The following is a 12,339-nucleotide window of genomic DNA, read 5'->3' as shown; positions in this document are numbered from 1 at the left end:
CCGCGTGAGCGTCGAGTCTGAGGAGGAGGAGGTGGGAAAACAACCCTGTCCAATATTTTGAATTTGGACTGCAGTACCGATTTCAACTGCTAGCTGTCAATATTACATACTGCACCTTTAATGTTAAATGTAAATCCATCATACAAATATGAATAATTGCATGTTTAAAACTATAATGATCAAAACAAAGTGTGGAATAAAATAAACATGTATCTATCTCAGGCTCATTTGACCAAAGAAATTTGCCAATAAAGTTTTTTCAAAAGTTAGTGTAGGCTACTATAGTAGATTCAACTAATATTTTAAAGTCAGTTTAATGTCATTTAAGTTGAAATTACTTAAACATCCAAGTTGATTGTACTTGAAAATTTAAGGCAGCAATGTTTTTACAGTAGGCCTATCGAAAGAGCGTGAAGTGAAATCAAGGTAAATGTTATAAAATATTATTTAAAATAGTGTATATTTAGGTAAGTTAATGCTAATTAATCATGCTAACTGATTAAATTAGCCTTAGCAAGACAACAATGTTTAAAATCCTATTTCCATCACAGAACACTATCAAACACAATATATTATTCGAAATGTGGTGTACACTGGTGTAAAAAAAATAAAATAATTATGACACAAAAATGACAGCTCTGACCCGTGTAGATTAGACCACTGTTAAGGCCGGGCCACACCAAGCCGACAGTCGGTCGTGTTCCACACAGTTGGCTCTAGTCGGACGTCGACAGGGTTTTTTTGGGCCGATTTAGCATGTAGAATCGCAGTCTGGCCGTCGGTGAGAGAGAGAACTCTGATTGGCTGTTCAGCTTAGCGAACAAGTCAGTGCATGAGAATAAAAGCGAAAGCAGAGCCCGTCTACGGAGAGCCTGTCCACTCCCTATTAAGTCCTATTGTACCGATTTTTGGTTGTAGTTCCACCAGAGTTCCACTGGGGGCGATCACCCATGAGTGCAGAATGAATGGGAGTCTATGGGGCTAGACGGCTAAATTTGTCTCTTTCACCCGATTGCCGTTGAGAAATCTCAGATTCGATAGTAGGTTTTGCAAGTTCAACATGGGTTATAGGTCGAAAGTTGAATGAATGAGTACTTATGTCCTTTCGATTTCTTACAGGTTGAGTTGTTGTTGCCCATAACACACTAGCATTCTGCTAATGAACGCTGATTGGTCAGTGAAGGACTGATTACGACCAGAGATACCGCTTGATTGACCAGAAACAAACAAAACAAAAACTCTTCTAGCACGTGTATTTACCTGTGTCAGCTGTGTTGTCGATGCCTCGAGAGAAAAGAAAGTGCAGAGCGCGAAAGCACCAAAGTGACTGAACGATTGCCGTAAAGCAGTATCTCTGGTCGTACGATGTGTATGACGTCATTGACACTTTAAAATACTTTTTAAAGCAAATAAGTGACTCTAAAAAATCTAACACCCAGCAATGTGTAATTTCTTTGCATCTCCTTTCGAATACAATATTCAAATTACTAGACAAAATATTATATCCTGAGAAAAGTGGATTTTGAGGGGTATACTGCCATAGACCTCCATTCATTCTGCACTCGTCCTGTGAGCGCCCTCATATGGAATCAAAGTGGAACTGCAACCATTTCAGAAGCCGGAAGTGTACTGAGAGTGAAACTTCTCGCCTTATTAGACATTCTCTGGCGAAAGTGATGAAAGCGAACAAAGAAGTCAAGACGGTAAAGAAGGCTGTTATAATTTTACCTCATCTTACCTGAGCATTTGAATGCGCAAATATTTTCAGAATAACATAAGCTGACTGGAATGAAGAAAGTGACTGATATTCAAAATGGTATGAAATCACTGCTTTGTTTACGGTTTGTATATCTGCAGTCCTAGTTTCATTATCTCTTTTTGAATGATGAAAAGAGAGCCTACCTGCTGATATTTAGCCTACTTACACGCACGGAACGCACGTGCTAGTTGACGGTGGCCTTTAGTCCTTTTGGTGTGTTCAAGCGCAGCTAGTTCTTTGATGTCGGCTTGGTGTGTCCCGGGCTTTACACTTCACCGGTGTGAAAACATTTCATGAGTGTAAAAAGTGTGCTTTAAAAGCCCACAGGGTCAAAAATGCATAGTTCGAAACATCACAATATGTAAACTAAGTATATCTGTCTGATATCATTGGAATGCATCTTTTCATAACATTCCCCATTTTTTAAATGCATAATAAAAGTGCATAGTTTAAAGCTTATTTATTAATTGATAATTTACTGTTCCACTAGTCCCAGTAAGAAATGAAATTTAGGAATTCAGAAAATCAGGATGTAGTTTTGTTGGTCGTGTTACAGTCATTCAGACTGTCAAACTTATATTCTAGAGGAGCAACAAAACTACAACTAGGCCCATATCTTAAATTAAATCTTTGAGAATAACCTGAAGCGTACCAGACAACTCCATCTGAGCCAACAGTTGAAAATGTCCCTCATGGGTTGTTAAGCCTTTGCACCATGTCATCACATGCTTCAGAGTCTGTATGAGGATAATGTTGGACGTGGTGTATATCTTATGCACGACAGTGCTGACCATCTTCTCTTCTTCTCTCTCCTCAGTGAGCACAAGGCTTGATCACACTAAAATGCAACTTTATCAATTTAGCCATAAATACATTTTTTAAGATACATTTATAAATGCATAAATATACTGAAGTCTTTGATATTTATGCTTTTTTTGCCAGCAGGTTTGCCTGCATGGCACAGACACTTTTTCATTTGAAGCTCTGTACAAAGAAACTGTCAACAGAGTTCTGTACTGTAAGTATGTCATCCAGAGAGATTAACGTAGTTAAAACTGTTCATAAAACTAGGGCATCTCTCATTTTGGCAAAAGGTCACCTTCAGTACATGAGCCAACTTAAATTGGACAGTTTTAGGTAGATATATGACCTTCGTGTGATTTTAAGGTGCATGTAACATCTGGTTTGAAAATCGTTGTCAGACGCAGCTCCTTTAAGGCTAAACATTAGTCAAAGTCAAACTTTATTTGTCATATGTGCAATAGCACCAAACAGCAATACATGTCAGTGCTTTATTTTACAAGCTCATAGGGCATATATGAACTTTGTATAAATATATATATATAAAACACTTTTTTCTTTTTTCCAATTATATGTATGTGTGCATAAATATAAAAGTAACATTTTCTACTGTCAGTTTACAACACCACTAACATACAGACATTCATATGCATTCATAAATTTTTCAATGGCCACATTTCACTTTGCAGAAGTGACATCAAAATAATCAAAATCTCTGTTCAAGGCCAGATCTGTCACTTTCAAGAATACAGTATTTCAAACACAAACTCACTTACTAACCACATTGAAATGAGAAACTCTGCAGCACTTCTGAATACAGCACACAGAAGTACACTGCTAATTTCTGTTTGCTTATGCAGAGGACATATTTACCCTCATTACCATTCAGGGCTCTTTTCCATCCACTTAATGACATTCAGCTGGTCCCGCAGGTATGCAGGCCATGGAGAGGTGCAGTCAGCACAAACCGGACTCATGCTGACTGAGGCATTAAGCAACAGTTCAAAGCCTCATAGCCTTTGCTCAATCCCCTCTCAAAGCCCACCTAAGGCCAATTAGACAGTAAGGAAAGAACCACAACAGACGTGCCAGTGGTATGAACATGCAATGCTGCTGAGTCTGCATCTGGGTAATATATCCTCACTGATTTCTAGTACTTTTACACAAGTTGCCTGTCAGAATGAATTGTGTCAATAAAGTCTGTCATCAGCCTTGGAGAGCGTTGGATAATGCAGGGTATATTTTATGTTTTGTGTGCTTCATCAGTTCCCTTTTAGGTAACGTAGATTTGCCTGCTGAGGGACCTTCTAAGGGTGGCATATTTACAGTGCACTTGCAGTTTATGCACATTTCAACATGTTCACTGTCTGTGCGAGTAGTCATTAATGTTACTGTGCTGGCATGCCAAGCTCATTTAAAACAGTCATCAAGTGCACTCACTTTTCATTTGCCTCAGGGATCTTTTGGCCAAATGCTGTGATTTAAATCATGGTTGTACAATTAATTAAATTTCCACAATAATTCCACAAAGGCATTTTTTTACTGTCTACAGCAGGCCTATATATTGAAGCGAAAAAAAAGTTTATATTGTGAATGACTTATTTACCCTCAGGAGATATCTTTAATTTTTTTTCAAGTTGAGCTCTTTCATCGGTTTTCTTGCTCCCTTTTTAAAGCCTGACATTGCATAACATGTGTTGTCTTTACACGTGTTGATTCTGCAGGTGCATATTTCAAATAACATTAACAATTCAAAACTTTCATTTTTGTCATAAGAGATGTACCAATATATCATATCAGGTTGTGACTTTTGTATAAATCACACAGTGTGCAACATGAATTTAGTATCTTTTGTTTTTTTAAATGCAAATTTTTGAATGCATATATTGATATGAAGCCATATACTGATGTTACAGTATGTTTTTAATGCATACTCCAAGAAGATTTGAAAAACACCAATGTTTTATTTCAAGTAATTAATTTTTTATTGAAATAATGAGGCATAAAATGCTGAGGAGAAAGACATTATTTTCATCAAAGTGGTTGAAGCTACATTAAATATATATAAAAGGGATTTGATAACATATTTGATAACCCTAATCCTACACTATTTAATGCATAAATACATACTATTATCAATAACAAAACCCTCAAATCTATTGATTTGTTTCCCAGCATGACATTTCAGGAAAAAAAATCTAATGTTCATCTATAGTTTCTAAAACATAAATGCAAAAATGATTCTTGAGTGACCCTGAATTTCTTCTTTTGCATAAACCTAAACTTGTGCAAAATTTATAAAAGCATGATTTAATTTGTAAGTTCTGCTCCGTTTTTTCTTCTCATTTCTTGTAGCCACCCATATATCCTCTCAGGAAGTCCTCGAATCGTGGAACTGGATACTCAGGAGCCACATGTTCAGGGAGAGGGTTGCCGTGACCTTGTTCTTGCTGGGCCGGCTCATCTTTGTGTTCTTTACTTGTGGATTCTGCCCTGCGCAGGCGGCAGTTGTAATCGATTTCTGGGTCACAGTCCGGATGGGGCTCAATGACGCCATCTTTGACCGTCTTCGCTGCCTCTGCATGAGTGGACGGAGGAGCTGCAAACCTCCCACAGTTGGGGTCGTACGGGTGGCAAAATGGTTTAGAATTGGCAGCACTGGCCCTCAGCTCCTGGTTGTCCACCGGGGTGCAGTCTTTATCGTAGAACATGTAGCAGTCATGACCTTCCTTGGTCTTCCCACGGACGCCCAGATGGTGACGGGTCTGCAACTCTGGGAGAACTGGAGGGGGTTTCCTGAGAGCAGCGGCTCCACCCATCAGACAGTATGGATCGTAGCGAGGGTCGCAGGCCAGATTGAGAGGCGCAGGCTCATCTCTTGGAGCATACTCCAAGGCGGGCTTACTGAGTCCAGTTAGCTTGGCAGCTGTAAGGGGGTTGCAGCCCTCTTCAAACAAAGGATTGCAAAACTTCTCTTTTGGGGTTTCTGAATTCTCTCCAGTTTGGGCTGCAGGTGCAACTACATTGGTGACGCAAAGGGGGTCAGTGGCGGGGTTACAGGAGGGGTACAGGTGATACAAACCTGAGGGTGATCTGGCCACCAGCTTGGGCTGGCAGTAAGGATCTTTGGTAGGATCACATCCAAGGTGAGCGTACGAGGGCAGAGGGCCGATCGAGGGCCTGTAGCCATAAGCAGCACGCAGGTGGTACTGCAGACACTCAGTGTCCGAAGGGTTGCAGATACGCAACAGCTCTGCTCTTTGCTCAGCCGGCAGGAAAGGCTCCAGGACCGGAGCGTAGTAGTAGTGAGCCGGTGGGGTTTTCAGAGGCAGAGGGAGTAGATGGGACAGAATCGGAGCAGGGACCTTCACTGGAGCGGGTGAAGGCTCTTCTTCTGCAGCTTTTGGTCTAACAGCATAGAGGCAGTATGGGTCGAGGTAAGGGTTGCACACCGTCACAGAAGCTTGCCTCACAGGAACAGGCATGACAATCTTGGCTTTGGGTTTGCTGGTGGATTCTGCAATGCAGTCTGGGTCGTCGGATTTGGCGCAGGCTTTGTAAATTTCGCTCAGGTGCGTGAGGTAATGGTTGTAAGAGCGGCCCTCTTCTACTCTGTGTTTGTTTTGCAGGTAAACTAGGTACATGCGATCCATGTCCTCTACCTTTAGAGGTAATCACACAGAAACAAGATTGGGCTTATTGACTTATACTTGTCGCAATTTTTCTGAAAACATCTCTCAAGAAAGTTAACTTATTTAAAAGAAATATATTCCATAAAGTCTCAAAAAAGACTGTGACCATGACTTATAATCTCTGCTTTTGTTACTCACTCCCTCCTGGTTGTTGGTCTCCATGAAGTATTTATACCAGCCCCAGAAATCAGGCAGGCTTCTGTAATAGGCAACATTCCTCCTGTTGCGGACCAGCTTCTTCAGTGATGACATGCTGTCTGTCTTCACCTCAGAAACGCCCTCTATAATTGAACCAGCACATGACAAAAGCAAGTTTCAACATATAGACATCTCAGTATAATGTTTATTGTTTTGTGTGTGTTGTGAAGTTTTTTGTAAATGAAAGGGGTTTTTATGTATGTATACCTATTTTGAATTATAGATTATACTTTTTATGGGTGCTTCATTTTTAGGCAAAACTAATGTTGGTTTTACGTAATGGCACGATATAAACTTAAACTACCAGTTAAAAGTTTACACACTTGACTAAATGTACTTTTTCTCATGGTTTTAAAACACAGGATTTAAATTGCACCAACAAACGTATTTCTTCATACACTACCATTCAAAAGTTTGGGGTTAGTAAGAATGTTTTTGAAAGTCTATAAAAATACAGTAAAAACGTTAATATTTTGTGAAATATTATTATTTATTTTCTATTTTAATCAAATTTTTTCAGCATCATTACTTCAGTCTTTAGTGTCACATGATCCTTCAGAAATTATTTTAATATGCTGATTTGGTGCTAAAGAATCCTTTCTTATTATTATAGTTATATTCTGATTAATATTTTTGTGGCTGATGTCACACTCTTTTTCAGGAATCTTCAAAGTTTAGCATTATTATATTATTTTTAATATTTAAAAAAATTTTACATATATTTTCAGTGTTTACTGTAATGTTTGATTAATTTAATGTGTCCTTGCTTGGTAAAAATATTAATTTCTTAAAAAAATTATACTGACCCCAAACTTTTGAACGGTAGTGTATTTTATAAAATAAGAGTATTATGCTATAGAGAATATTATATCTTACATATAAGATAGTTTAGATTCATATATTTAAGACATGTATATACAGACATATGTCTGGACGTAATTCCCATAATTCCATTTTTGTTATTTTATAGTTTTGATGACTTCACTATTAATTTAAAATATGAAAAATATTGATAATAATTAATGAGCATAAAAACCTTTTGACTCGCATGTGTACAGGATGAGAAGTAGGCTATTCATGTGAAAGAGATGAAAATTCATTGTGGTGATTTGATTGTAATCCTTGGATTCTTTGCTTTGCCAGTGTATCACATGACGAATCCATGAAGTGGTAACATTTCTAAATTAATAACTTAAAATGATATATTTAGAAGAAGGATGTTCTAATTTAGAGCCAAGATGAAGATAAGCTATATATGAAACAATGAACCACTGCATATTTAAGTGTACAAACTTCATGATTCATGTTTAATGGCTTTATCTCACATGTATTGATATCGCTGCCATTTACAACACAGCTGATAAATAAAAAAACTCACCGTCTTTATTGCGCCCTACAGGACCAGCATTCAGAAAGTCTGTCACACAATGCAAAAGAAAAAACAGAATTGAACTGTTATGACACAAATGTCACACTTCTGAAAATAAGGAAAATGCCAACCGAGAACTGACTAATATGCTCCTGCAGGTGCACAGCAGGCACTTTTCCCGTCAGCGAAGGATTTGTCTTATTCTAGTGATTACTGCTCTGGCTTGGCTCTCTGAGAGCACTAAGTGCTTTAAAATGGGGCTTAAACTTCCGGGACCCCCTGCATGCGTACCTGTTAAACTACAAAGAGATTGGGGAACCAGCCCAGAGGCTGCTGTTATAATTACCACTGCTGTAAAATAAAATGAAGGATGTAAAATGTTCTGTACGTGCAACATTATTTGTGGCATATATCTGCACCTCCAGTGGGTCTCTTCTGATGTTTATAGCTCATGGAAAAAAGTATAGTTGGCTGTGATAATTGCAAGGCCAGACTTTTCCGCTATGGAAACTGTTTGTCTTCACGAAAGCGTAGGAATGAGAAAAGAGTAGGAATACACAATGCTCATTTGTTTTCTTAGAAATTATGTTTGTAAAATACTTTGAAGTTTCTGCAGTTACAGTAACCTAATGTGTTTCGTTTCAGAGCTTTCTAATTCATTTGGTTCATGCTTTCTAATGCTACACTGATTTACGTTTTGACATTATGTGAGACGTGAGCTGAAATTGAATTGTGCAAAATATTAAGGATAACAGAATATTTTATTTTGATCAAAATGGATTCTCACCTGACATAAAGACAGTTGCAAGAGCCATTCCACAGATCATTACAGATAGCGTAAGTCTGGCCATTTTTCTTGATTACCGAGTCCTGAAAACAAACAATTATCACTTGAGAGAGTGGCCATTTCAGGGACATTCCAATATTCAAAATAGTGTTTGACATTGGTTTTTCAATAGTTTACTCTTAAATGGTATTGAACTTTTTAACTATTTGAACTTTTAAGCCACGCATGATTTCTTTAAAATGACCAGATATAATTATTTTAAATATAAATCTTTATATTAATACAACACATATTGAATAATAAAACAGATACGACAATCCATATGAGATACTCCAGCAAAACATCTCTTACCAGTAAAATGCAATGCAATCTTAACTCGACCTAACATTAATTTAATAAGAGTATTTTGGAAACTCTCACTATCAGTCAACTGTTTGAGAAAAAGGAACTTGTCAAAAGCATTTACCTGTTCCAGAAGAAATGTTTGAAAATACTCATATGTTGCTGCTGGGCTCTGAAGGGGCGGACTGAGCTCTTCACACAAACCCCTGCACTCCCCTTCAAACCCTCGGTGGTGGATGGCAACGTTTTTAAGGAGCTCCATGATCATTAAAAACAAAAAGGTATGTCATATGTCAGGAGCTTGCTGTTAGCCTTATTGGGATTGGCTCTTGCAAAATCAGCTCATTGACCAATGAGAGTCCTGTAATTAGGAAGAAAAACAGCAAGATCCAGCTTGGAAGAAAGAGCCGGAGGGATGCAGAAATAATCAAAGATATACCTTTTTTACAGACATGTAAAAAAAAAAAAAAAAAATGTCCCCATTCTGCCATATACATAACCAGTTCATGTAGATAATTTAACATAGATCAGTTTATATTTATGTGGTAACATCTAAATTAGTTAGTTCTTGGCAAAAATATTATTTTTAATAATAGACTAATCTGTTACTACTATGTTGCAATAACAAAAATACATTTTGTGGACCAGAAATCAGCAGAATATGCAAATTCTACTTAATTGGTTTTATGTGTTTTGTTTTATTTTGTGGTGCATTACAATAAGAATAGATTATAAGACATGTTTGTCACATTAGTAATTTTGTCACCATAAAATTTTGACAAAGTCAGCACACTATTGCAAAAATATGTACCGGTGAGTTTAGTAGAAGAATTTCTTCTGAACATATATTATTTTTTTTTGCATTTTTTAGTAGAACCGTGTATACGATATTGTTAAAACACCTGCATCATCTTTCTCATTCAAGCGGAATGAAGACTTCTAAAGTCTAGATATTCATGGTGAAGAAACTGTGTAATGTAAGCTATTAAAAACCAGACCATTGCTGTTAAAAAAAACAACTCTCCCCGACAAGCAGATTCCTGTCAGCAGCTTTTTGAAGGTGTTATCTGGCAGTTTCTTCACACTCACTAAAGATTCCACAGGAAAAGCAGAAAGTGTTGACCACTGTCATAAGGAACCAATGGCAACTGAAGGCCAGAAGTTTAAAGAAAGCTATAAAAGATCAGAGATAACTGCTTTTTATGACCAGAACATCATAGATCAGAATGATGGCCTGTCAAATATAATTTCATCAGGTGATTCTTTCAATGCAACACAAAAATGTATAGTTGAAGCTACTGTATGTATGTGGCTGCTTTTGACGCAGAAATGACAACTCTGTGTAATATACTGTATGCAATTGAATGTTGAATGGTGTCCACTAAGATCCATTTATCATGATGAAGGGACAGCCGGATCAGCACGTCCAGTTACACATATATAATTACACTTCAGGCTTGCTCCAAACAGGTGTTTTACATAGCACATAAACCTGCAATCCAACCTGGAAGCAGCTGAGCACACAAACATGATATGGCCTCATAATTTTAACATACCACATGTAGAAGAATGCGACGTTCCCTCCGAATTTTAGAACAGCTGGCGCCAGAGAAAACTTTAAAATCACTTAGAAGACAAAAAAAAAAAAAAAAACTTGCCCTTTGCTGGCATTATCTACCAATATATACATTAAATATTGAACATCAAATCATCTACCAGTCCGATTTCACAAACTTTAGTGAAATAAGTTTTTCTGACAGGACGAGTGTGGCATGCAAGATGGGTCAAGGTGATAAAACTCTGAGGAGTTGTTTTTTTATTTCTTTTTCCCCCAGTTCACCTGCATGTCTCTGTAGAGTTTTACAAGACTTGAGACAAGCCAGTTTTCACTTCTTCCCAGGTAACTCACCTTTTTGCCTTGAAGGCCAGAGCACTACTCCCCTTTCCCTACACAAGTCACTCCTAAAAATGCACAATGTCACTGCATTAGATGCATTAAAAAAAAAAAAAAAAGCTCTTCAAGCTCAATTTCACATGCTAAAACAATAGATAATATCTTGTTCAAAACAGTGGGCAGTTTCTGGTTTTCAAACACAGGTCTGTAGTCAATGTGAGGAAATGCATGTTGTTTCTCTGACTGAGATGTAGCCATAATATGTAAAATAACTATATTTCTGCCTTGCATTTCCCAAGCAGCAACACGATTTACAGCAAACAGCATTTTATGGAAAACTAAAGACCTTTCTGAAAAGAATTCAGGCTTGTTTACATGAAAAAACTAAATAAAGGAAAAGAAAAGAAACAAATAGCCAAAAATTATATGTATGGTACCATATAATTTACATGCCAGAAATGTGTCATGTATAATTTCGTATTGTAAACCGCTTGTGGAAATTTTAATTGGATCCTGCTATAGTTATCGATTTAAATCGATTCAAATAATCAGTTTGTGCAACATATCTGTATTGATATAGATATTGTGATAAGAAAAGTACTAGGCCTGTCTGTACAGTCAGTCTTTTGTTATGTTTCTCTTTCTCACATTCAGAATAAATGAATATGTGTGTAGGGACTTTTTGTGGCTTGTTTGATTATTATTTTGGCCCTAAGACACAAATCACACCACATTAAGCGACTCACTTCATAAAGAAATGCAGTGGTAGTAAAAACATCTCCTGCTGGGCCTGAACCTTTAAAGGACCACCAGACACAAAATTATGGAAGAGGTTCTTTTTAATCGTTTCAGTATGTTTAGCTATAACCTATACAGTCACTCATATTGCATTCAGTCAGACACTGTGTTAGGCTACTCTAAATCATAAATGCAATTGAAAACATTGGTGTTGTTCATTTTATCAGCTTTAATCATGAAATGCTTTCATTTTGTGCTGTTCGTAGCGTGTACAGCTCATTATAAAATCCCACATAGTGATGTTAGTTACCAAGCATAAATCATTGAAACATTTCTTTATTTTGTACTGCTGACTTGAGGAAAGGGTGATGGGTGATGTATGGATGGCGTGCTTTACAGGTGGAGTATGAGTAAATCACCTGGTGTCAGATTTATGAGGACCGTGCCTCCCCTTTACCTGGTAAACCTGCAAACAGTGAAAATACCAGAGAGAATACATTTATTATCCGGTTAATCATGCATTTAGTGACATTAACCCATACACTGAGTTACAAAAGTCTGAGCTCATTAGTGTTTATTATTGTAATTTAATTATTATTATAGTTTTTCCAAAATATGAAGGGGGAAAAGTCCCAGATTATTAATGTGAAATTCGCACCCCATTGTATATGTTTTTGACTCAATTTAGAATCTTTTCTAAGTCACTTCAGATATTTTTCACTCCACCTCAGAGAAAAAAAAGAGAGAAACCACTATCTT

General features: G+C 37.2%; 1 protein-coding gene across 1 annotated transcript; it reads right to left on the bottom strand.

Annotated features, from left to right (window-relative positions):
- Positions 1-4,562: 4,562 nt before the first annotated feature.
- Positions 4,563-9,176, bottom strand: and2 (actinodin2). Its single transcript, XM_084412450.1, has 5 exons — positions 9,073-9,176; positions 8,607-8,689; positions 7,829-7,867; positions 6,391-6,533; positions 4,563-6,222 (listed from the first exon to the last, which is right to left on the bottom strand). The coding sequence occupies exons 2-5, from the start codon at positions 8,668-8,670 to the stop codon at positions 4,903-4,905; spliced, it is 1,566 nt and encodes a 521-aa protein (XP_084268576.1). The 5' UTR covers positions 8,671-8,689; positions 9,073-9,176; the 3' UTR covers positions 4,563-4,902.
- Between the last annotated feature and the right edge of the window lie 3,163 nt (positions 9,177-12,339).

Source organism: Rutilus rutilus (assembly GCF_951802725.1).
Source record: "Rutilus rutilus genome assembly, chromosome: 6".
NCBI lineage: Eukaryota > Metazoa > Chordata > Actinopteri > Cypriniformes > Leuciscidae > Rutilus > Rutilus rutilus.
This window is presented reverse-complemented; position numbering and strand designations above follow the sequence as displayed.

What these genes read in the sequence shown, in the direction of transcription:
- and2 (XM_084412450.1), bottom strand. Translation starts at nt 8,670, where the DNA reads ATGGCCAGACTTACGCTATCTGTAATGATCTGTGGAATGGCTCTTGCA. An exon ending in TGCAACTGTCTTTATGTCAG is followed by an intron (nt 7,868 to 8,606) that starts GTGAGAATCCAT and finishes ATTGTGTGACAG; the next exon opens with ACTTTCTGAATGCTGGTCCT. An exon ending in AGACCAACAACCAGGAGGGA is followed by an intron (nt 6,223 to 6,390) that starts GTGAGTAACAAA and finishes TTACCTCTAAAG; the next exon opens with GTAGAGGACATGGATCGCAT.